Source organism: Lagopus leucura, unplaced genomic scaffold (genome assembly GCF_019238085.1).
Source record: "Lagopus leucura isolate 7727_CA_CO unplaced genomic scaffold, USGS_WTPT01 Super-Scaffold_100015, whole genome shotgun sequence".
NCBI lineage: Eukaryota > Metazoa > Chordata > Aves > Galliformes > Phasianidae > Lagopus > Lagopus leucura.
In genome coordinates this window covers 8435088-8459131 of record NW_024962269.1, presented here as the reverse complement: position 1 = coordinate 8459131, position 24044 = coordinate 8435088, and the positions used below count along the sequence as shown (strand labels likewise).

At 43.2% G+C, this 24044-nt stretch overlaps 1 protein-coding gene across 3 annotated transcripts in view; it reads left to right on the top strand.

The window, feature by feature from the left end:
• The window catches only part of HOMER2 (homer scaffold protein 2), a 48132-nt gene that overhangs the window by 10459 nt on the left and 13629 nt on the right, over positions 1–24044 (top strand). The window contains exons 2-3 of one of the 3 annotated variants that reach the window (XM_042876069.1): positions 8649–8805; positions 23692–23823. In XM_042876069.1, the coding sequence (XP_042732003.1) occupies positions 8649–8805; positions 23692–23823 (289 nt within the window). Of the gene's footprint in view, positions 1–8648; positions 8806–15823; positions 15990–23691; positions 23824–24044 lie in introns of those variants that run through there. The other 2 variants (XM_042876070.1, XM_042876071.1) reach the window with 2 other exon arrangements.

Here is a 24044-nt window from a genome sequence, read left to right as displayed (position 1 = left end):
TAAGTGGCAGTATTCACAGTCCTGGCAACTTCAGTGGCTGACAGAATCAGCCCACCTGTCTGGCTATGCTGTAGTCAATAAATAAATGAGATGGGGGAAAGCGCCATTCAGCGGTGTCCTTCACCCTTGACAGACGTTATTTAAGAAAGCAAAGTCTGCACTGATGTGAAGGAGAAATGTTATGCCTTAATTTTGGGGGATACTTTAGTTCTGGAGCCCTGACAGTGGCTGTTTAGAACTTGGGTGAATTCTGCAATGCACATCTAAAAAACCCGGGAGCTCCTCATCTGGTTTTAAGTCTTACCCAGCCACATCTTGGATAGGAAGTTCATAGCAAGAATGTGTGCTACCTTTTGTATATCTTGTGTATTTCCAGCCAGCCCATGTTATTTTCTGAGTCTGCTGAATGCCATTTTTCACGTTATTTGCATTATAACTCCTAGTTATGTAACCTGCATCACATGAAAAATGCTGATGCTCGAAGTGAAATCCTCACAGAGCCCACACCTCACATAACCCTCACAGCCTGGGCAGCAGTGCTGCAGTCGGGGATGTCAAGGCCTTGGGAGTGGAGGGCTTTGCCAACAGGTGGCTGTCAGCTTCAGGAATTGCTGGGGGAATCTTATCTCTGTACTGCCCACAGATACGAGCAGTTTGCTTTACTGCAGAGTTGAAGACTGTAAGGGTTTAGTTTTGTGGGAGTTTTGCTGATGTGCTGTTCCCTTTTCTTTTGGGAGGAGGAGTACTGGTGTTTTGTGTGTTTCTGTATACACTGTGTTTCTTTGCATATAACCTGCAAATTGTTTCTCAGGTTGAGTTGTGCCTCCTCTCTGAGGCTTAGGAGATTTTCAGAGAATCCTCACTTCTGTGCTGGGCTTTTTTATACCAATGAGTAAGTGCATTCCTGAGATCTGTTCTGTAAATCTGATGGCAGCAGATGGTGTTATATTGGCAGAGATTAAAATTATCAGTGAATAACATTAGCCTCTAAGTGTTTGAAATTTCCTTTGTATTTTTAACTTGAAGTAGATAAAACATGCCATTAAGTGCTCTCGATGGCTGCTGGTATGTAGGTCACTCCAAAAGTAATGCCTCCTATTTATTTCCACGGAAACTGCAACAGATACAAAGAGCACAATAACACTGGTAGAACAAATTCTCAGTTAACACTGTTTTTCAGCTTAGTCACTACCATTAGCTATGTGTTTTCATCAGCAATGAACCAGAGACTGCATGCCATGCTCGTAACAATCTGCACCAGCGGAGGTGACCTGCTGTCACTGTCGTCAATGCTGAAACACACCAACACCACCTCACTGTGCGTACATCCTCTGGTTGGTCCCCATAAACGTTTAGCAAGTGTCAGTGGATGTCAATGGGTGCATTTTTATTCTGCATTTTTATTATTTAGTGGCACTCTTTTGCTCCATCCACACTTCCATGCCAGACACGTTCTGTCAGACTGTCCCTCTGCTGCCATCTGTCCCACAGCAACAACTTGGAATGGGATATTGGTGGGAAGGTTCTACCTCTGCTGCCAGCCCACCAAATCTCTGCCTCTGAGCATCATGGAATAGGAGCCATTACTTTCAGAGCAGCCTTTGTAAATGCAGTAGCTCTAAGAGCTGTTCTCCCATTCCTCAGAAGTGCTGCTCTGTGCCAGCAGCAGACAAAGTATTACAGCTGTTGAAGCTATGCAATTAAAATTCCCAGGGAATGGCAATCTGCTCCACGTGGTCCAGACTCAGGGAGCACAGAACAGAGCTGTGGCAGCACTTGTTCATGTCCAGGCCTTTGGGGGCTGTGAGCGTGGCAGACGTGCTTGCACTCAGAGCTGTCCTTTAAAATGCAGTCTGTGTGTTCCTGTCTGCATTTGGTGTTTTCTGTCCTTTGGATGGCTTAATTGAGGAGGAGGCTGGAGCCAGAGATCTGTTTAAACATGACACTGCTGTGACCAGGCCGCTGCTGTCAGCACAGGCAGGCTGAAACATGTGCTGAAAACCTGGTGTGAGCCCGGCTTTGCATCTTGCTAATCCTTTATGGAGTGAATTGCTTATTCTTTTAATTTCTTTTGATTTTTATGTGCCTCAGCTGCATTAAAAGCATGCATCCTTGTGTTAAGCCATCCACTGACACTTTCTGTGTCCTCTAACAGAGCACCCAGGCCTGGGCAGTGCTGAGCCCCATGGTGCTGTGCCAGCAGCTCCGTGTGCTGCGCAGGTCACAGCTGACCCCATGCCTGGCCGTGGGCAGGATGAGCCCGATCGCTTTCTCCTGGCGTTACGCTTGGTGGAGTTCCTGATTCGCTCCTTCAGGCGGTCGATCAGAAGGAGTTATCTGGCTTGTTCTTTAAACTGAACTGATAAGCTTCCCCTCCAACCCCCCTTAGTGTAAATGGAATAAAAGCCTCAAGGGAGAGCGTTTGAATAGAATATGAAAAGGATATTGATAATTGTGTGTGTAGATTAGTGCAGAAAAGTGCTCTGCTCCAGGGATCTGCTTAGTGCCATGGTGTGTAAGGTGATAGAGATTTTAATCATGTTGTTTTGCAATAGTAAGGCTTTAATTAAGCTACTGATTAAAATAAACTTTTTGGATTTGTTTGTGTGCAGATGACCTCATCTGCCATTTAAATGGTTATGACAAGTAAAAGGAAAATGTCCTGAGCTTTAATCCTGATTATGAAGATGCTGCCCTGCTGGTGGCAGTGGGTCTGCATGGTCGGATGCACTCAAGGTCTTTTGTTCCTATATTGCATTTGTAGATACAGTGTATTTTGATCATATATCCTCTGACATTTAATCTTTCATTTTTAAATGAACACCGAACAGTGCGCGCAACCTGAAAATATCCCCAGCCTTCTACAACACAGAAGACATTGAAAAGGATTGATAACAATAATAGAAATGGAGGGATTTTCCTGCCGGTTTGCAAACACAAAGTTAGTTCCCATCTAGCTCCAAGCATTGTGTTGATGATAGCTTCTCCTTCCTGATCTTACTGTGTTAATGTGAGAGGGGCACCAACCCACCTAGATGTAAGGAGGATGGAACAACGTGTGGCAAGGCTGGGGTGTGCAGAGTCTTGTTTTCAGGTGCTACTCAAGGAAGCTACTGCAGGGCATGTCCCCAGCCAGGCTGTGCTGTGCTGGCTTTGTTCTTATCCATCCCATGTGGGATGCATTCCAGCACATGTTCACAGGTCTATGAGTTGTGAGGAGTGCATGTCTCCTGCTTGGGTGGGAGAAGTTGGCAGCAGGGCAGGCTGGCAGCCCCTCAGACATGGGGCTACCTGCTCCAGGATTTATGCTTCCAATTTCGGATCCCAGTCTGTCACTGCAATATTACAGGTGAGCACTGTGCTCTGGAGGAGGCTATTCTGGAAGCATTGGCACTGCTGGGGCTGAGGTGAGCCCTATGGATGTAATTTTAACCTATCCACAGGAATTTATAGGCTTTGGGGGAGGGGGGTTGTTTATGTGCTGATGCTGCCTCATTCCTCAATGAGAGTAGGAGAGTTTGTTTCTAACCTGGCGAAGGGGATAAACAGAGTACTATTATTTCCTTTCCCCTCCCCCAGTTTTGTTGGTTTTGAATTTATCCCTGTGTACATTGGAAGCTGTGTAAACCTTTCCAGAAATGCAGATTTATGGATTCTCTTTCAATGCCTTCTCAGGAAGAATCTCTGAAATAAGAAGAGTAACGACCAGTTTCACATACATACCTATACTTGGGATTTTTTGTGTGATTTTTAGTTTTAATTTTATTTTTAGAACAATGTTACCTATAGTGGAATAGTTCAGGGTCCTTTCAGCTTCTGCCTCTTGTGTGTGTTTATTCAGTGAGTGTCTCAGAAGGCAAATAACTGCTTGGAGATAGCCCATAAGTAAAGCGTGAGCTTTTTCACTGTCCACCTTAAGCCTTTTCATTAATGTATTGTCTTCATAAAGGCTTATTGCTATTGTGAGCTCTTCCAGATGCTGCAGTGATTTTTGCACTGAGAGCTTTTGTCCTGAAGACTTATTCTTTTGGACTTACTCAGCTGCTAATCAAAAATGAGATTAATTAATATCTGTGCTTTTGACAGAAAATTTCTCTTTAGCTAGCTGATCTTTTTTCTTTTTCTTTTTTTCTTTTTTTTTTTTGGTCTAAGTAACTGGAACTATTATGTTTCCTACAAATGTAAGAAGCACTTTTGCTGATTACATTGTCTGTTGAAATAATAATGACTTTAAAAGATGGAAGCTAAAAAGATGTCTTTCTTTTTCATGAATGTAATACATTTCTGCAGGTGAGCTGCTACTGAAACTAGTACAAAGTGAGCAATGAAGAATCATGCCAGTGGCCATTTGAACAAGTTGCATGACCTCCCCCTCAGTTAGCACTGCTGCAGCAGGGGCGTAACAGTGGAGCAAAGCCTGGGTGCAGCTGTGCCCTGTTCACCCCACCTGTCTCTCTGGGCCTGGTCACCCATCTGCTGCACACAGCAGATATCTTCTCTTCCCTTTTTCTGCCTGCCCTGTTTTGCTCAGAGTTGCTTCTCCATCCTTGCAAGTAATTTTCGCTGTGGCAGTAGCTGTGTGAGAAGGCCTGCTCCCATTTCAGGACCAACAGGAGCTGACCAGGTGCACGACCACCTCCTATTGCAGAGTGCCAGGCAGATGTGGTTTGTGCAGGAGTTGAAACCTCTGTCAGCATCCCTCAGGTCTGCTGCGATCGCTAATTTTTACAGTAATCACTTCTGTTGAGCAGTGAATATTCATCTGTTGAGTTAGGCTTTTCCAGTCATGTGATGAAAAATTTCCCAGAGTGGGAGATCTGCTATCAAACTGCCCTGTGATGTTAGCAGTAGTGAAGCTGCAGATGGGAAATGAGGCAAATTAATTTTATTTCCAGGCTTGCTACTGGCTCCGTTATCCCAGGATGCCATCTCTTTCTTTATGGCTGCTTCCTCAGATGTAAAATGGAGCCATTACCACCTGCCTGCTCTGTGATACCGATTTTGCAGTCTTGCAAGTCAGAGCAGGCTCTGTGCTTCTGATGGCTATGAGTGCTGGCAGCCAGTGCCCAGCCTTCCGTGTTGCATCTGATGAAATTTGACTGACCTGAATTAATTAGCACATGCCAATTTGGGAGGGTAGAGAGCTGCCTGCTTTTGTAACGCTGGTTTGCTGCCATCACATCTGCAAAACATCCACACTTAGCTTTTGCCTCTGCTCTGCTCCATGCTGTGCTACCTGATGGTGACAATGCGTGCTTGAAAATCCCAGCTGCTTTGCATGGGCAGCTCTGGTTAGATTTGGACAACTGAGTCTTGCAGAGGTGTGAAAACAGGCCCACCTTCTCAGTGAAGAATCTGACCCTCGCCTGACGCTGCTCAGTGCCTTTCCCTGATGAGGAGATGTAGGCCACCATGAGGCCTCTTCTCTGAGCTGAACAAACCAAGTGCCATCAGCAGCTCCTCATGCACCTTGCCCTCTAGATTCCTCCACATCCATACTACCCATTTTTAAGAAGCTGGAGCACCAGCATTTCCTGGCGGCTTTGCTGTCCTCGTCCCACAGGGCCTGGATGGGGACCATGGAGAAAAGAACTCTTTATTTTAGCAATGTTGCCCATTTTTGCATTGTCATTAATTTACCACGTGTGGCACTCCAAATTATACTCTGTGTAAATATGTACGTATATAAGAGATTAGTTCATTTTATTACACTGTCATAAAGGCAATAATAATGATGCTTGATCCAAATTACCATTGGCACAATGCTTATTGTGCTGGATTTAGCAAATATGTGTTTTTGCATTGTGTTGCAGTGATGCAGAGTATGTATGTCACGATATAGGATCTTATGTGCATGCCGACTGTTCCTTCTGAAAAGATCCTCATCTAATGTTTGTTAGAGCACATCACTGCAGATCTGTTGCAGCTGTCAAGCAGTGTAAATCTCAGCATGTGCAGAAGGTGGCCTGTAGCAGGAAGCATCACATTCCAAAAACTGCTCTGCTGCGTGGACTGGAGGCACATGCATCCCGCACCAGATGCGTTTTAAAGACACACACTCATAGAATTTGTGTGATTATTTATCAGCTGTAAAGGAGCACTGCACCTTGCACTGCTATGGATGCAGCTACTGAGCTTCAGAGCCTTCATTCTTTTGCTTTTATAATGCCTATGAAGAGATTAGCAGCATATTTCTTAAATAATGGGGAACTATTGCTTTTTACATGAAATTTGTTTCACATGGCACAGAGACGGATGTTAAAAGTCAACTAAAATAGATAAAAACATGGTTTGAAAATTGTAATCATATTTATAGAACATGCTGGCCACCTTTAATAGTGCAGTTTATCAAAGTGCATTCTCTATTTTAATCTGCATTATTAAACAAAGAATCATTGGCTATAATTTAGACCTCCATTTGCTAGATTTCAGGCTGCTTTACTCTAAATGGTGGATGTTAACGTCAAGTTGATTTTTTAAAGTTTTTTTTCCTTTAAAAAGAAATGTATTTAATCAGTCATTAACAATTTTGTTTAAAATTCATGAGAGTTTTAAACATTCCTAAGTTCTCTTTGTCTCTTGATTTATGTCTCTCATCTCAGCTGCCTGGCAGAGCTGCTCTCCTTGCCTGAATGTTCCCATTGCCACCAAGTTACAGGGGCTCGTGCACCAAACAAGAGCCAAGTTAGCCTTGTAGCTTCTGGATATCTCCACATTTACTTTGTATGGTTGCTGCTGCAGTGAGGCCAGGCATAATTTTAGCAGTGTTTTCTGGTACTGTTAAGGTGACTTAACAGAAATGTGTTTATAAAGTTGCTTGTGCGTTGGGTTTTTATGAAGGAAAAGTCTGAAACTCCTTAAAGTTCAGGCTGCGATATGTAGGTCATATTACTACCAGTAAAAACAATAGAATCTGCTAAAAATATACAGCTGAGTAGAAGGCAAAATTCTAAATTATCCTCTACTCAGGGGACGTGTATATTTTTAGAGTAAAGGAATAAATCACTTGGGGGAAACCTCCCTTCCCTGCATTCCTTATTGCAAACAGACCCATGGCCTCCAAGGACGTAATACTGCTAATCCATATAACGTGTGATGGAAGTCTTAAAAGAGTGTTACAGAGCTCTGCCCTGCTTTCCTCCCAGGCAGGGACGGCAGTGAGGGTAGCGTTGGAAATGGGAGGCAGATTCCCATTGCGGCTGGTGAAGAAGAGGCGCTGTATGTGCTGTTCCTCCATAGTTGTAACATAGCAGTTCCTTTGTAATGTAAATTGATTTTGCTGAAGTATTTCACACAGTTCAGCATGCTGTCTATTCAGGAATATGCATGGCAGCCCCTGGAAAATGTCAAACCTTACCTATGTCTTGCAAGGAAAAAAAATCATGTCATTTTCTCCCTTCTGAGGCCTTGTAGGGCTCTGCAAGATCACACAGTGTTTGAGCTACTCCCCTCAATTTTAATTCAAGTGTAATGATTGAGAGTGTGTGTGATGGTTTGTGCTGCTCCTACATGCGGTACCTGAAGTTTTTGTGTTTTAAAAAGAGGTGGATTTAAAAGCAGCTGAAAAAAAATTGAATAAAAACATAGTTCCAAAATGACAGGACTGAGAATGATTTAAGAGATTTAATTGTATGGGTGGGAAAGAGTAAGGTGTGAAGAGATGTCTCTGGCCTTTCACATATCTGCCTTCATTTGCTTTGTGTGTGGATGAGATAAATATTTGGGGGAGTTAACAGTGGTGGACTCTGTTGTTATACAATTGCTTTTGAATACTGTCAGAATTCTGTCAAGTTCAACTATCAGTGATAAAATATTTTGTATGTACTGAGAACATGCTGAACTTAATTAAGTGCACTTAATATATACCATTATAAGCTGTAGCTTTTAAGAACAAAAAGCATAAACATATATAGTTATTTAATATATGTATTTATATAAACAGCATATCTTGATTTGCAGTTCACTTCTAAACTTGGCTTAAAAGTATGACTTGAAAATAATTGACTTTTGCCACCTGTAAGTGATGTTAATTGTGCTCTAGAAGCCTTGATGTGTACTGTGCCTTGTCCTTCCAGCCCTGCATCCGTTCTGCTGTTGTTTGTGGTTTGGGTTGCCTGTGTGTAGGGCAAAAAACACGAGGTATGAGGCATTCCTCATGGGGCATAGGGCTGGGATGAGGGAGGCCACAGCTCACCCGATGCAGTCGTGTGCTGGCAGGCAGCATGGGGCCTGGGACCCGTTTCATTTCCCCCTTACTGCTCATGCTGATTAACTGCCCACGGAGTAGTGCAGTTTTAATGATAGGGACTTTAATATTCCAGTAATTATACTGTGCCTTTGCTTTGCTAGCATCATTAGCACCTCTGCAGAGCAGTCCTGGCCCCAAGCAGGCTCACAGCAGTGAGCAGGAGAGCCAGCTGTGTGGGGTTTGTTGGTGCTTTTGGCAGAATGTGTGGATGTGGGAAGAGTGAGCACACATGAGCATCCCTTCCTGGAGATTGGTATTTTGAGGAAAATTTGGGTTTCAAAGTCATCATAACACAAGGAAGAAAAGTTAGCTTTGTGCTGCCTGGTCAAGTCTGGGCTTCTGGGACATTTCATCTTCTGCAGACTCATGCATCCATTTCTCCTGTCCCTCCCTATTCTAGAGAACAGCCCATCTTCACCACCAGAGCCCATGTCTTCCAAATTGACCCCAGCACGAAGAAGAACTGGGTCCCCGCAAGCAAGCAGGCTGTAACTGTTTCCTACTTCTATGACAGCACGAGAAACAGCTATCGGATTATCAGTGTGGATGGAGCCAAGGTAGGAGGTTGATGGTATCCCAGTGTGTTTTCTGTGTGGAGAGCATCATGGCTGTCAGCCCTGGCTGGCAGTAGATGTAGATGAGCTGCGTTAAACACGTAAATTGATAAATACTTGCTTTTTCTGTATATAATCTATTGTGGACACTTGTAGTGACAATTGAAAAGACAGTGACTTAAAAGTTATTTTTCCCAAATGAACAGACCCAGACAGGATTTTATCTCCAATTAGTTTGACTTCATGGTCTTAATGTGCCAAAGGCTTAAACTGCCAATGCTTAGTCTGTAGCACAGTGCTTAAACCCACCTCCTGTGCTAGGTAGATAACACTGAGGTCTCTTTGGTGAAAAAACATTCTTTTTAAGGAGAGCAAGGAGATAGATACGTGCAGACTAGGGCTTTTGATTTAAATGCCAAGTACATATTCCATTTTGCATGGTTGAAATGTTTACAGGTTAGCACTTAATTTTCTACAGCTTTTCTACTGGAGTTCATCAGCGTTGAGTGACAAATTAGGCATGAAGATGTTTTCCCCACACATGGGGTTTTTTTTTCCTGACTTTGTTTTACATCCCTGAACAGTGTTCTGATGTATTTCCTGCAAAAATCTTCATCACTTGAATTGACAACTGCTCTAATACCTTTAATGCCTTCTTTTTTCAATTTGTCCCCCCCAGTTTAACTTGTGAGGTGACTGCTTTTCCCTAGCAGTCTACAGAAGTGTTAGTTAAAACATTCCAATCTTGCACAAAAATCATTAGTTATTTTTTGCAGGAGTGCAAAACGTAGAATAAGAAGACAAATTTACAGCCTGTTTACCCATGTTCCTGCTTAGATGAGGGTGTTGAAATATTACTGTTCTGGGAGAGAGCTACCTCAGAAATCATCCCTTAATAATCCGTTTATATTTGTCACTCTTATTTAAAATGTTTGTTTTTCCAAACACCCTCTGTGCTGTATTTGGTTATATAGTGGCTTATAAATCAGCCAAAGCACCTGTTTAAATTGATGGTGATGTTCGCTGACATCGGTAGAGCACTAATGCATGGCCATCGTTATGCTGTTCATGCTGGTATGCTCACCTCCAGGCTGCAGCAGCTGGGCTGGTGCCACATCCTGTGGCCTGTGTGGTTTGTGGGTGTGCACACATGCGTTATGAGCGATTAATGAGAAGCCAGTAATTACTGTGTGTGGAGGGGGAAGCCATGCGCCTGCAGCCAGAGCATCCTGCCCAGGGCTGCAGACTGGATGGGTTTCAGAACCCCTTCATCTGTCCAAAAGGCATTATCCAAAAGGAAACAGCCCCTTGTTTGAGCGTGCCCTAGAATTAAAACTTTCCCCTAGGGCTTCCCCAGCAAGGATCAATTGCTCATCACATGAATTATTCCTCTTGTATTGAACCCGTGGTGATTAAGGAGCAGGTTGAGAAGAAATGCTGCCTGCACACTCGCCTCTGGAGAGTCCCGTTTCCCAGCCTGTCCATTTAAGAGTGCTGATGTGGAAAAAGAAGGGTGTTTGTACCCAGCTAACGATAAAAGTTCCTCTTCTCCCTCACACAACTGCTGCTTATTGTAGTGACCTACTTTCCTCTCCCAAAGTGAAGCCCAGTATGTCTGTGAGGAAGAGTAAAGGCAGCATTGGTTGTCTGTCCTGCTTACATGTCACTTATTAGAATAGTCTTCGTGTGTTGGCAAGTATCAGGCAGATTAGCATTGCTGCAGGCAAAATTATCCCTCTTTTAATGACAGAAAGCTGAAGCTCAAGGGAAATAAGTGATTGGGCCTAGAGGGAAGGTGTGGATGAAAGATGCAACTCCAACAGCTCACCGTCCTTGGATGCAAAGCGCCTGTTCTAGCAGTTTTAGATACACATGTGATGCACGCTGACTTGCAGAGAAATGTCATTTAAATCCAGAATGCAGAACAACACAGGGCTGCTGAAGCCTGCTGGCCTTGCTGCCATGCAGAATGCAAGGCAGGTTGCACAGCCAGCACAGTGCAGGCTGAGCACCCCTCGGAGGCTGGGGCAGCTTGCTGCCAGCCTGGCAGGCTGTGCCCGGTGCAAACCACTTTAATTTCTCTCCATTTCCAAGCCTGGAAGACAACAGGTTTTATAATTCCTACATCTTCTACAAAAAAGAGGTGCTGTGGACAGTAGAAAACAATTTATAGCAAATGATTTCATAGATACCATAAACACTTGCACTCCATGATGTTAACTGAGATACCGTTGCCAAACAAAGGAATAGATTAGCCTATCTTTTAATTGCATTATAATTGACTTCTATGTTGTCTAGAAAACAATTTCATCATGATGTTTTAAGAAGTTTCTCGCCAGAGGCTGTTTGCAGCATAATGAATGCTGAAGGAAATGGTACAGTAAAATGCAAGAGCACACACCGATCTGGAGTTAATGAGGCAGCCAAGAGACTTTGCTGTGTGAGAGTCCGCAGCTTTGTGGGCAAAAGCCAAACCTGTTGAAAAATGACAAAATACAGCAATGATGCAGGGAGAACGTGAACTCAGAAGTGTCTGATTGCTGTGTAGTGTGTGGGGGAAGCCGCATGCAAGGCCCCTCATTAAAAATGACCTACATTATGCTGCAATTTAGAGGCAGAAAGGAGGTTGGAAAGCATGCAAATTGCTCAGACTGGTATCTTCCAGCATCTGCTGGAATGATGGTTGGTAGTGCCCATATTGGTGTTTTTTTTCTGCTTGTTTTGAATTGGAAATATGTATTATCCAGGCAATATAGATGAGGGAGAGGATATGGAACTTGTTTCCATATAGAATTTGAGAAAGATATAATCCTTGTTGGATCTCAGAAGCAAACTTCTGTCCTCATTTTCAAACGTTCTGATGTTACATGCCTACAAAACCTGTGATTGTGACAGTGTTCTTTTCATCTTTAGATAAATAAGTTGTTAACAAAAAACATAAAGCTGTCTTAAAGATTAACAACCAGCAATAAACTCTGTAGGGGGCATTTTGAGACTGCTGGAGCCAACTAAACTGTTGCAGTGAGAGCCACGTCAGATGGCAGTCTGAAATTGTTTGTGGGATCTTTACTCAGGTGATTAGGAAAAAAATAAAATAAAATTGGAGTTGAAGACTAATGGATTGCAAGAGTAGGTTTGGTAAATGTTTGATATGGAAAGAGGGGCTTTGTGTTTCAGAGAAAATAGATGTTGACTGACGCTCATTCCCATTTGCTGGATGATTTAAAAGAGTTTACTACTAACAATTGCCTTGAAGATGGAAGACAGTGAGTTGGGCATAATTTTGCTAAAGTGTTGAAGAGAGAACGAGAAAAATTACTGAGCTAGAAAAGCAAAGTAGATCTGTTTCTGAAGTAAATTGCAATTATTAAGAATGAGAGTGGGCCAAATTTTGCCAATCAATATACACTTACTGTTCTCCAAAGTGAATCTAGTTTGTAATACAGTATGATGAAGCTGTTCAGTTGTTAAGTGTTTTGTGTTCTGGTTGTTACAGTACCCTCACACTCTGTCTGGGTGCATTGTACCAGGAAAGTCTGGTGTGATTTGGAGGGCAGAATCAGAGCCCCAGCAGCATTTGGCAGCAGACATTTGGGGCAGTAGGAATGGATGATGTGTAAATCTGCTAATATTTGGTATGTTTCTGGCTTTCTCGGTTCCTGTACCAGTCCTAATTGCTACCCACCTCTTCATGATGACGCTTTTTGTGTTCCCACGAATGGAGGCAGGGCATCTTCTGCACATTTATTGGCAATTCTGAGTTCTACCAGTTCTGTACTTGGAGATTCAAAGCAAATTATTTTCTTTGCCCATGGAAATGAAATTATTTTAAGTCATAGTTGTTAAAAATACTCTAGGGTACTTTGCCAAAAGGTGACTCTTAGATTAGAGGAGCTTCCCTTCACAGGAAAAGAAATTGCGGGGTATGGTAGCAGAGATGAAATTCCTTCATCTGGCAAGTTTCTTTGTGTGTTTTTTCTTTCATTGATGTAATTTCAGCCATTAAACCAATATCAACTCTTGCTCAGGAAAAGCCTACCAAGTAATTCAAGTAATTTGAATATTACAAACTTGGAACTGAATTGAAAAAAGGCTTCCAGCAATGTGTGCATTGCAACAGCTCTGCACTGCTTTGGCGGTTTTTAGCTGTGTCTCCAAGACCTCATGGATGTGACTTGTGATGGAGAGGGATCAGAACAGCCACCACTCCTCTTGTCATATTCAGAGCAGATGTGCTTCTCCGTGGCAGGGCGAGTGTGGCCCCACCACCCTTCTCCACTGTAAGCAGATAATGGTTGTCATAATTTCATAGTGAAATGATAGGAGGATGTTTTACTGCCATGGGTAAAAAAAGATGATGGGAGGAAAAAGAACAAGGAAAGTGACCTTAGAAAGTGAAGTGTTGTCTTTTCTTCCTTTCAGTGGGTGTAGAGAAATCCTTAATAAAAAGCAGTGATTTTTCAAAGGTGTGGGTGAGAAAATATGTGTTTTGTCAAGGAGACAGAGGTTCCTTTATTTCCCGTTTGGCCTGCCCTACTTTTAGTGCTGTGACCGCCTTTGAGCTGCGCTGTGTGCTGCCCAGGGCCGGGCGGGCTGCCCGGTGCCTGATGCTCCTTGCCTTGTGCGTTGCTCTGCTGGCAGCAGCACTGCTGTTCCCGGAGAGACCCTGCTGGTAACATCTGGTTAATTTAGCAGAAAATACTTACTCCGGCTTCACAAGACTTTTTCACCACAGAGTAACTGAGATGGAGATTTCTTTTTTTTTTTCTTTTTCTCCAGGACTTTTCCTGTTGTGTTCTTTATGCCCTTCATCCCATTTCTTCCAGAGTTCTTCTCTTGTTGTCCCAGGACTGCCCACCATAAAATGGAGAGGCACGAGCTCAGTATTATTTATGCTTCTGTTACTGAAAACCAATCAGAAAAGGCCCTGTCAACAAAAAGGTGGCGTGTGACACGGCTGTGTAATGAGCCCCAAAAGCATCCCAGCTCCAAAAGAAAGGCAGTAGGGAGATGGGCAGGCCTTGGGCTCTCGGAAGCTGAGTGAGGCTATGTTTTTGATCCAGAAACCTTCCTATGCCAATAGATCTCCACTACTGAACTAGCTTTCTGCTATAAAGCAGAGAAATTAGCCTATGTGATGGCTTTCATCTTCTCTTTACCCTTATCATGGTATGTTAAGTATTTCACGAACTATTGGAACCATCTTCAACATGATTATTAGCACTGGAGATTATACTGGAGCCATAACAGAGTAATTCCAACAAATGGAACTAATTAACCCCCCACATCAAAAGAACATCTTTTGAAATATGAAAACACAGCATAAAATATAATTTTAATGCACAATCCTGTTTTCCAGTGTGCATATTTTGTTTATAACAAACATCTCACTGTTTTTATGCTAGCGTGATGACTAGTAAGTAAAAACAGAAGTTGTGGCTTTAAATATGGAAAATATAATGTAGACAAGTACTTTGCCACTAAGACAGACCAACGACCAACCTGTGTGTATATGTTAAACTTCTGCAAATCCGTATTAGAACCTTTAGAATGATCTGATGCCATTTGATCTACTGCTTGGTAAGGCAGCTGCAGTGGGGCTTCTCCCACTTCAGACTTCCGAATAGAAGTTGGAGGTGGGTGCTCATCTACCAGGCAGGTTCTAGCACCAACAGTGCTGCATAAAGTGCTTTGGAATTGATACTAGAAGAGTCTCTGACTGCTTCTTGCTGCCCCTTTTGGGCTTGTTGTTGCTGTAAGTATGGAGCTTTCTTTGAGAGGCAGCTGCTCTGTTTGTAGTGATGCGCTCCTTGGTTATGTGTGAAGAGCAGATTACGAGCAGGGGAACATCTGTTCTGCCCTGGGTCATAACTTGCCAGGCTCACCCAAGCTGTGGCTTCTCATTCAGTGAAACTAATTAATACTTTTTCCATCCTGGTTTTAACTTCTGTTTCCCAATTCCAGTTAAGGATGTAGCGGAGCTGTGGTGAGCAGGGCTTCTAGATTTGTTGTGTCACTCTGAAGGGGGCTACAGGGGAGACTCTCAATTCAAGAGGCTCTTTCCACCATACAGGAGGTGCATTCACGCAGCCTGTGGAATAGCACAGAGAAGTGTGACTTCTGGGGTGATACCAGGAAAATGCCTCTGATGATGTCAGGCAATAAGCTGGCAGCTAAAGCTGGGCAGATGCAAATAGAAAATAAAATACACGTTTTAAAGGTAAATAGTTGCATGTAGCCAATGCACTGCAGTGTGCAATGGATCCTTCTGCTGCAGAATCCAATGCTTCATATTCTTCTCGAAGAAATTTTGAAATAACAGTGAATGAAATTAAGGGAAAATGACAGTCCCCAACGATGTTTAAATATTCATGTTATCTGCATTTGTGGTGTACTTGCGGTTTTGTTTCTCTCTAGACATTAAAATAACTTGAGAGTATTTTCTTTGAAGTTTGGCGGTGAGGAAGAGCAGCATAAAGGAGATGCAGAACTGCCAGCCAAGCGTGGGACTGCCTGCATGCATCATGCTTTATTTGCTCAAGGTGATATCATATTCAGAAATTCAGGCAGAGGGGAGGTGCGGGGTCCCATAATTGGGAAGATGATATGGTAGTCTGGAGTGATGTCTGCAGAAGTTTCCAGCCCTTGCTGATGCTGGTTGAGGTGATAGGGTAGATAACATGGGGTGCACTTGTGCAAGCGGGGCCCTGAGCATTCAGAGGGAAATACTGAGTAAGTGCAGCAGTTTTTTTCTGAATTGCTGATAGCAGTGGAGATGAGCTGGGAATGGAGGGAAACATTAAAAATGTTTGTGCAAACAAGACCCAGAGCTGCAAGTGAAAGAGAGCTTGTCAAATGCTGGGAAATGGAGCAAAGTAAATACTATGGATGTGGTGGGAAATGTGGTGGGTCCCTTGAGGCTGAATCAGCCAGAAGTCCTGAGCATCTGTGGAGGATGAGATTTGGGTAAAGCTTTATAGCTCACATCACTGAAGTGTTTCTGTATCAATCTCTTTCCAAGCTATTACACTTGAAATGTGAAAAATCCTTCGCACTGGATTGTTTCTGGAAGGAAGTCTTCCATAAGCCAGTTAGTGAGCTCAGGAGAGCAGAAGACAATGCCAACAACTGAATCTTTGACCAAAGAATGGGAAGCACACCTGCTGCTGTTTGATCCTTCCTGGCAGGTAGAGTGCATGGAGCCACCAGCTCCGTGGAGAGACCACACACCTGAACCAGTGCTGCAGAAACCTATTCATACATGCAATTTATGGGGGGAAAAAAAAACTTGCTAGAGGATTTCTGGTTGCAGTGGCAAATATGGAACCTTCCTTCTTGGATAGGTTTTCCCTTTTTATAACCTCTTCATAAAGTTGCTTGGTAAAGCTCTGTTTCAGGTCGTGGTCTTTGATCTTAAGAGAGCTTTTGAAGAATCTTTAAAAAATCTGAGGGGGAAATGATCCATAATTGTAATCAGGTGATAAGATAAAATCAAGGTTTTTAGTATCATCACAGGCACAACATGGAAGATTTTGCAGATGCTTTCCCTTATCTTTTTGGTTTCATTAATTAAGCAAAACAAAACTCTTGAAGTAGGCATATTTTTACATTCCAAAAGCTTTCGCTCTTGCTCACCAAAGCTCAGGGGCATGGTGTTGCTCAGCTTCAGGGGGCATGGTGTTGCTCAGCTTGGGTACAGGCTGTGCAATATGCTTTTTCTTCCAAGAAATTTGCAAAGGGGGTTGAGGAACATAGTGCCCAGGGATGAGCTGAACACCTGTTTTTTCTACTCAAGTTTTCCCCAGCTTCATCCCAGAAGGACTTTGCTTGATTTGTTGCAGAAGTGCTGCACATCTATCAGGAATCGCAGTGAACACAGCTCTGCTTAGCAGTTGGTTGACTGATTCGGATTTTTTAGTCCCTCTTGTTGTTGTTGTTGTTTAAGTTCAGCTACCAAAAGTAACAAATCATTTCTATAAGCTGTGCTTTATGGAGCTCCAAGGAATGCTTTTCCCATGAAACAGCTGCATCCATTGTTTGTTCCCTTCTTCTTGCTGTAGTGCCAGAGGTATCTAATACCTGAAAATCCCAATTAGAGTTAATGTATCAAATGTTCTAATCAAGTAAAGCCAGATGGAATTTATAAATAAACTATGCTGCACTGTGTGCTCTTAAAATTCAAACATGGAACATAAGTCAGTGCAATATTTTCCTGGTTTTATTGCAAACATACAAAACCCAACACATTTCTTCCTCCTTGACTCTGCATTGCGGAGTTGCATTCTCTGGTACTGTAGTTGTTATAGGGAAAACCAGGAGTAGTATAAAAGTCTGTTAACTACTAAATAGTAGATAACTTACAAGGCTGATTCTCTTTGGATTCTCTAACCTCCACCTACCTTCATTTTCTAACAGCAAAATAAGCCATCAGGAATCTCTGAGGATGCAGGAGGGTTGTTGTGTCATCCCACAGCTACTTCATATCTTCATTTGGGTTAGAATATTGCTACTGAGTGTTGCAGGACCTGATTGCACCTGTTGTGCCGTCTTCTAACAGTGACCTCGTCTGGGTGCTTCAGAAGATGTCATGCAGGTTCTGCCATCTGCCAAGAGTAACGTACTTGTCTTTCTTGGTTGTTCCTCATTCCAAAAGGCAGTTCTTTCCAGATTTCAGAGAGGCAGTGGTAAGCTGTCTTACCAACAACTGCTCACTGGGGTCTGTAGGTTGCCATTCAGAACAGAGGAGTCTTTAAGGATGGCTACAGTCTTGTATCCCACCCATGTCATAGTGCTGATGCCCTGCAGCCCTGCTCCAGGCTGCTGGCTTCTGCCTCTCAGACATCATTCAACCTTTAAAAGCGGTGTTGGTCATCTTTTTTGTTTGGCTCATTCAGTTTCTGCATCTTTAACTGTAACTACCTTCTGGTGGTGTTTTTGTGATTTGTATGTGGTGGAACAGCTTGGGGTCCTGGGATAAGTCCTGTCTGAGCTCTGCACAGGGCCTTCAGGCTGAAGAGAGGAAATGAGGCTATGGTGCAGCTTCAAGGGTGCAGGCAGAGGAGTGCTTAAATGCTTCATGTAGGGATTCGATTATGCTTAGATGAAATCCCCCAATGCACAAATGTGAGACAATTACGTATTTTTTGCTTTACCTAATTGTAAATAATGCAGCATTCACCCAATTTGTAGCCACCAGGAAGAAATAATATCTTTGCTGAATTCTTCTTCATCTCTGGAAAGCTAGAAATGCTACCTGGAAATAACACACAGGCTTACCTGGTTGTATGTTTTATGAAATGTTGCATGAAATTCCTGGGTGACAATTTGTTCCAGAGCAGAGAGGCTGGGAAGCAGTGCTGTAGCTTTGCTTCAAGGAGCAGCTGCTGGTGCCGAGCAGGGTGGTGGGTGGATGTGTGTGCTGTGCCGAAAAGGAAAAGAAATTCTCGTCAGATGTCAAAGCAAAAATAGGAGATTTTAGATTTAGACTGGGTGGAGGAGGTGGGAAACCAGCTCTGCAGAGATGTTAATTACTTCAGGAAGAAAAAGAGCACAATGGAGTAGGTGTAGCAGGAGGTTTACTTAATAGAATTCACATCACTGTGAACCCACTTTCGTTGCATTTAGACAGGTTCACAATGAGGACTTTACAACAGAAATAGTTTAGTAGAGGAAAAACAGTTATTAGTCTTTTTATTAGGGGGAGGGCATTTTTTACGTATTTTCTCTTACAGGAGGCCAAGAGCTACTTCTACCTATATGTCGTGCATGGCTTTGGATTTGCTGTGTTACAGGGTTAAAAACGCACAGCTGTGGGGTTGCAGAGTGGATCTGTAGGGAAAAGAGAAATAAGTGCAACTGCAGAAATGGCCAGCAGTGGCAGCATGTGAGGGTTGTGATCCCCTCACATTGAGTCCCCTTCTGCACTTGCTTTCTTAGCACTGTGTGGTGTGGATGCTTCTGAAATCTATGTCTGGGTGGCATAGCTAAAGTCCTGCTTGCCTGGCTGACCTGGCAGCTGTCCCCTGTCCATTGCTGCACCCCCCCCTCTCTTGCACACAAGTGATGGAGCAGAGCAGGAAGAAAAGCAGAATGAGACATTCAGTGTTCTTTTGGGCATGTTTCTGGTGCTCCTAGTCTGATCAGGTGAAGTCCCAGGTCTGTCCCAGGTGTATGTCCCACACATCTCTGTGTAGGAAGTACAGCAGATAAGGCAAAGTTCAAACATGTGTAGTTGCTGCTTATAGTTTTCCTTTTTTTTCTTTCTTTCTGAAAGACCCTTCTACAAAGTCTTAGTAGAAATGGTGAGGAGAACAATTTCTACTGGCCCTGGTTTGTTAGACAGCTGTAATTAGTTCTCCTTCATTACAAGTTTTTTTTTTTTGATCAAGGCCTGTTCTTTTTGTCATCCCAGTTTCTTGTTGTGTGTCTTCATCCCATTTGGAAGGTGGGCTCAGGAGGTGATTCCCTTTGTACCTTTTGCTAGCCCTGTCATGGCTAATGGCATGGGCGTGAGGGTGTGTGCTGTCTTTGTAAGCTGGAGCAGAGATGATCTGATGTTTTGGGGTCACAGGTGAGTGGTTTGTTTCTGCAATTCACTGTGAATGTGGTGCTTTAGGCTCTGGGTTACAGTAGCTTTTTTGTTTTCTTCAGAAGGAGGTGAAGAGCTCTAAGCCCCACACCAAGGTTAGCACTTTCCTCATTATGTCATTTCATGTAATATACAGTTTCTGCTTCCTTAGACCAGTGATTTATTGGTGAAAAGACATTAAGTTTCAGTCTAGCCATCAGCAAAGAATGGTAGCTAGTGAAGATAAGTGCAAATCATGGCAGTGTAGGTGGATAAATTCCATGAGGGAGTTGCTGAACATGTGAGGGAGAATTTCTCTGCAAACCCATCCCTCTCCCTTGGTCTTCACGTCCGGGTTCACGAGTGCTTCTGATTCACATTGGCTTGATGAGCTGGAAGAACCTGCTGAGCCTGTGATAGCTGCAGCCCGAGGACTGGCAGCTCCCTGCCCTCATCAATTCTGTTTTTAGATTGAGATACGTCTTCACTGAAGATTAGCAGCCTGGTGGGTTGAGGAAATTAAATTTCACAAGGGCTGCAAACTGGAAAGCACATATTGAGAGGTGTGAAAATGAAATGGGGAGGTTTTAATGTAGTGACTTCTTAATGAGAAGATACTATGCCCTTGAGCCTTAGGGCTTTTCTGGAGGTGAAGTTGCTTCAGAACAGCAGGTGATGTGAATTTAAAGAGGAATGATTCTGGAATTTCCCAATCTGCTGAACTGGGACTTTGGTCCCAGAATAAAGGGTGAGATTATTTCTGTCCCATTTCTGATTTGATTTAATGCAGTTCTAGAACTTCAAATTGGCTAGTCTAGCGATCCCACAGCTCTTACTTTGGTCTGTTCCCAGGTAGAGAGGTGTTTGCCAGAGCTGGCTCTGTGGGTGCGTGTCCCAGCCAAGGAAATGTCCTGGTGCTGCTCAGGGCAGCATGTTGGTTTCTCTCTGCCAGATGCTCACAGCCATTGGCTCTTTCCTTCTGGGGACGAGCCTGCTCCCATCTATGCTGCTGCTTCTGGAAACGTAGCACGATGCCAAGGATGTCCCAAGCTGCTGGTAGCCCCTGGCTGCTCCAGCACTGTTCTGCATGGGCTCCTGTGCACGTGTTTGCCTCACCTTGACTTGAGAAAATGCCTTTCAGGAAACACATCAGTGTGATTTGGTGATAATGGGGAGTTTGGGAAGGACCCTTTAAATGCACTAAGCATCCCCCATGATAGAAGGTAGCTGTGTGTACATACACCATGCATATATCATGAGCAATTTGAGCTGCCAATGCAGGTTTTTTTTCTACCCAGGTTATCTTGTGACCTCTCTGCTTGTTTTATTTGGCAGCTTCTCTCTGTGGGAAGGCAGTGGGGTGGGTATGTTTCAGCCTACGAGAGCTCTGCCCTGCACAAGCTTATTTACTTACTTTTATCTGATGAATGTGCCCAGTGTGTGTTCCTAAACGTCTCGAATCATTTCTGGTTGACAGAGTACTACCTTGTACTGTAAAAATTATTCAGTGTCATCTTTAAATAAAAATTTAGATCTGTCAGGATTGTTTTTCTCCCAAGGGAAGTGAAATTAGCCTGAGATTTTGTTTGGCTTGTGTGGACGTAGCAGGAATGTTTGCCATCTGATGTGCTGGCATCTAGATGAGAGAAAAGGCAAATTTTTTTTAACCACATGTAGACAATGAATGAGTTTATTATTCTGTAAGGTGCTTATTACATTATGCTCCTCTTTGCCTTTGTCTGCGGGGAGAACCCGTTAACCACTTCAGGGACTGATGGCAGCTCATTAGAGCTGTTTGTCTATGAAGCCATTAACCTGGATGACAGTCCCTGTGTTTATTTGGGGTTTTGATGCTGTCAGAATTCCATCGTATGTGTTATAGGAATGAGGGCCTGTGCAAAGCTGCTTCATAAGAGTCTGTTTGAATGCTGAGTGGACTCTTCTTACAGGACTGCGGTCCTATGGGAAGCCTTCCCACGCGCTGTGGGTTTGGCTGGGACTGAGTTGATTTTCTTTGTAGAGGCCTGTATGGCGCCGTGTTTTGGATTCTTCATAAAACCAGTGTTGATCACGGGTACCTCACAGCGCTGCGTTGTGTTCTCCTTCTCCTGACTGTTTCCATGCAGCTCTGAGTTGCTCTCTCAGCTTTTTCTCAGGTTTTCACTTGTCTCTGGTGTCTGGGGCATCTGACTGACAGAGGAGGGCTTTAAAAAAAAAAAAAAAGCTAGAGCTGGCTTGCAAGCAGTTTCACTAATTGCAGCTTTTTATAAATTTAGCAGATGAACTGACAGTTTCTTGAAGGTGTGTGATCACCACAACCTTCCCTTGGATTCTGCACTGGCTACAGAAAAAATTAACGTCTAAGGTGCTAAGCTAATATACTTCATCGCTCAATAAGTTGCTTTGTGTTCTAGTTTGCAGTCTTCATTATTCCTCTTATCGCTTCTTTCATGTTGGACTGTTGTCTAAAAGTTCCCTTCAGCGTGTTTTTTGTGTTTGTATTTTCTAGATGTTTATTTTAGGAGTTTTTATTACTCTCATTGTCAGCTTCCTGTGAAGGAGGTTCTCGCCTTTCAATGAGAGGGGTCATTTTATTAGCTTTTCAGCCAAAGATGTCTGATTTGATAGGCACAGTAGGGCTGAAATAATACTTTTTATCCCTTGAAATTTATGGTTGTTTCAGAGCTTCTAAAATAACTCAGTAAGACAAGTATGTGTAAGTAGTTCACCTGTCTGACGTAGGATATACGTTAAGCACTTCCTTTAATGTTTATGGAAAACATCCTGATTTCTCATTTGGCCGTAGATTTCACCCCCTTTCTTATGACTCATTCTATCCAGTCCTCCTATTGTCACCCTCCCTTTGAATTGTCAAATCCATGCATAAAATCTTTGGAGTTTTGGTTTTCTTTTAATTTAAATTACTGGAATTGAACTTAGGTTTTTATATCGGCCACCTTTCTGCTGCATGACTCAGCTGGAGCACAGCACATCTGGGCAGCTTTCCTTATGCCTCTGTGAGACAGCCATACAAAGCCATGTCTCATCTTCAAAAGTTCATTTCTACGCAGCTTATGTCAGCCACCGCTGCTGAAGAAGAATCACCTCTTCCCCCGTCTCATCCTGGTTCTTCCTATTAAAAAAGTAAAACAGAATTTACTAGCATCAGCCACCTGGCCCTGCCCTGCTTTCATCCTTTTGGTGAGAAGCTTCCAGCAGCAATGATTTCATATTGCTTTTGAGCTTGGTCTGGATCGACTGGTTGTGTGCTGACATTGGTCCTGTGCACACAGCAGGGAATTGTACACTTGTTGGGAAGTGATGGCACAGTATGGGGAGCCACCAAAGATGTGCAGTTTCTAAGAAGGAAAATAGAAGCATCTGCACAGAGGGTAGAAGTTAGGGAGGGGATGGAGGCAAGGAATGTTCTTTCTCTGGTGAATTTAATTTACGCTTTTTGCTAAATGTAAATGATAGCTTAGGAAAAATCTGCTTGGAATACCTAGCAAATGATGTTGCCAGGATACTTCCTGATCATGTTAATTAAGCTGTCCCACGGATTTGGCTTAATTGCTGCATAATTTGCATATTGGAAATGATGGTACACGTTACTAAAGAAAGCTCCTGTTCTGCTAGCAGGAAGACAGTTGCTCATGAATTCATTTTCAAGGGAAGGAGTCTCTAGGCTCATATAATGATGTATCTTGAAAGTAAAGTTGAGATTTTTGATAATGAACTGGCATGTATATCTCATTCCTTTTGGTATGGTTACACTTGATGCTTTTCCTACCAAGTTCCTGAGAGACTGCATGCCTGCAGCCTTCTTCTTGTTAGCCATTTCTTTGAGCACAAGAACCACTGCTGCTTTCGAGGCTGCTGAATCAGGTATCAGTCAGTGTGAAAGTGGTGGAATATTTGTCCTGAAGACACTTATGTTTGAAGCTGGATGTGCATTGTTGGTGATGTCATTTACCACCCTCCCTGGTTAAGCTTACTGTTAAACTATAATTCATGCACTTCCATGCTGAAAAAGTGAGATCAACTCCACATTTCTACCAGGGACATTTTATACCCCCTCCATCCCTGCTTTCAGTTCTGTGGTGTTAAACTGCAGGACTATGATGGTACTTTGAAAATAAAAGATGACAAAACATCACAATTCCTGCATCAAGTAAGACAACGTGAAATATGTGTTTTGGGAAAAATTGGGAGTACTGCAGCTTCTCTGTTCAAACTGCTAATTGCTTTGACTTATATGGTTGCTAGGATATAAATTTCTGATGTGGCTGCTTATAATTCTTTTTTGATCTGTTTCTAAACAGGTGATCATAAACAGCACAATCACCCCCAACATGACCTTCACCAAAACCTCGCAGAAATTCGGCCAGTGGGCGGATAGCAGAGCCAACACAGTGTTTGGGTTGGGCTTTCCCTCTGAGCAGCAGCTGTCCAAGGTAACGGGGCTCCCCAGCAGTCTTGTTTGCTGAGAGTGAAGAATTGCGTGTGCCCATCCAGCCTCTTCCAGTCTGCAAATCCTTTTCATCCACGTGCATTGGTCAATTCCTATAACTTGCTGGTATCTCTGTATACAGAAGCAGGCTGCATCTGTGGTCTAAACTATGAACTAAATTGGATCGCTGATGATGGCTCTAGTGTGGGGATTTTGATGTTTTGC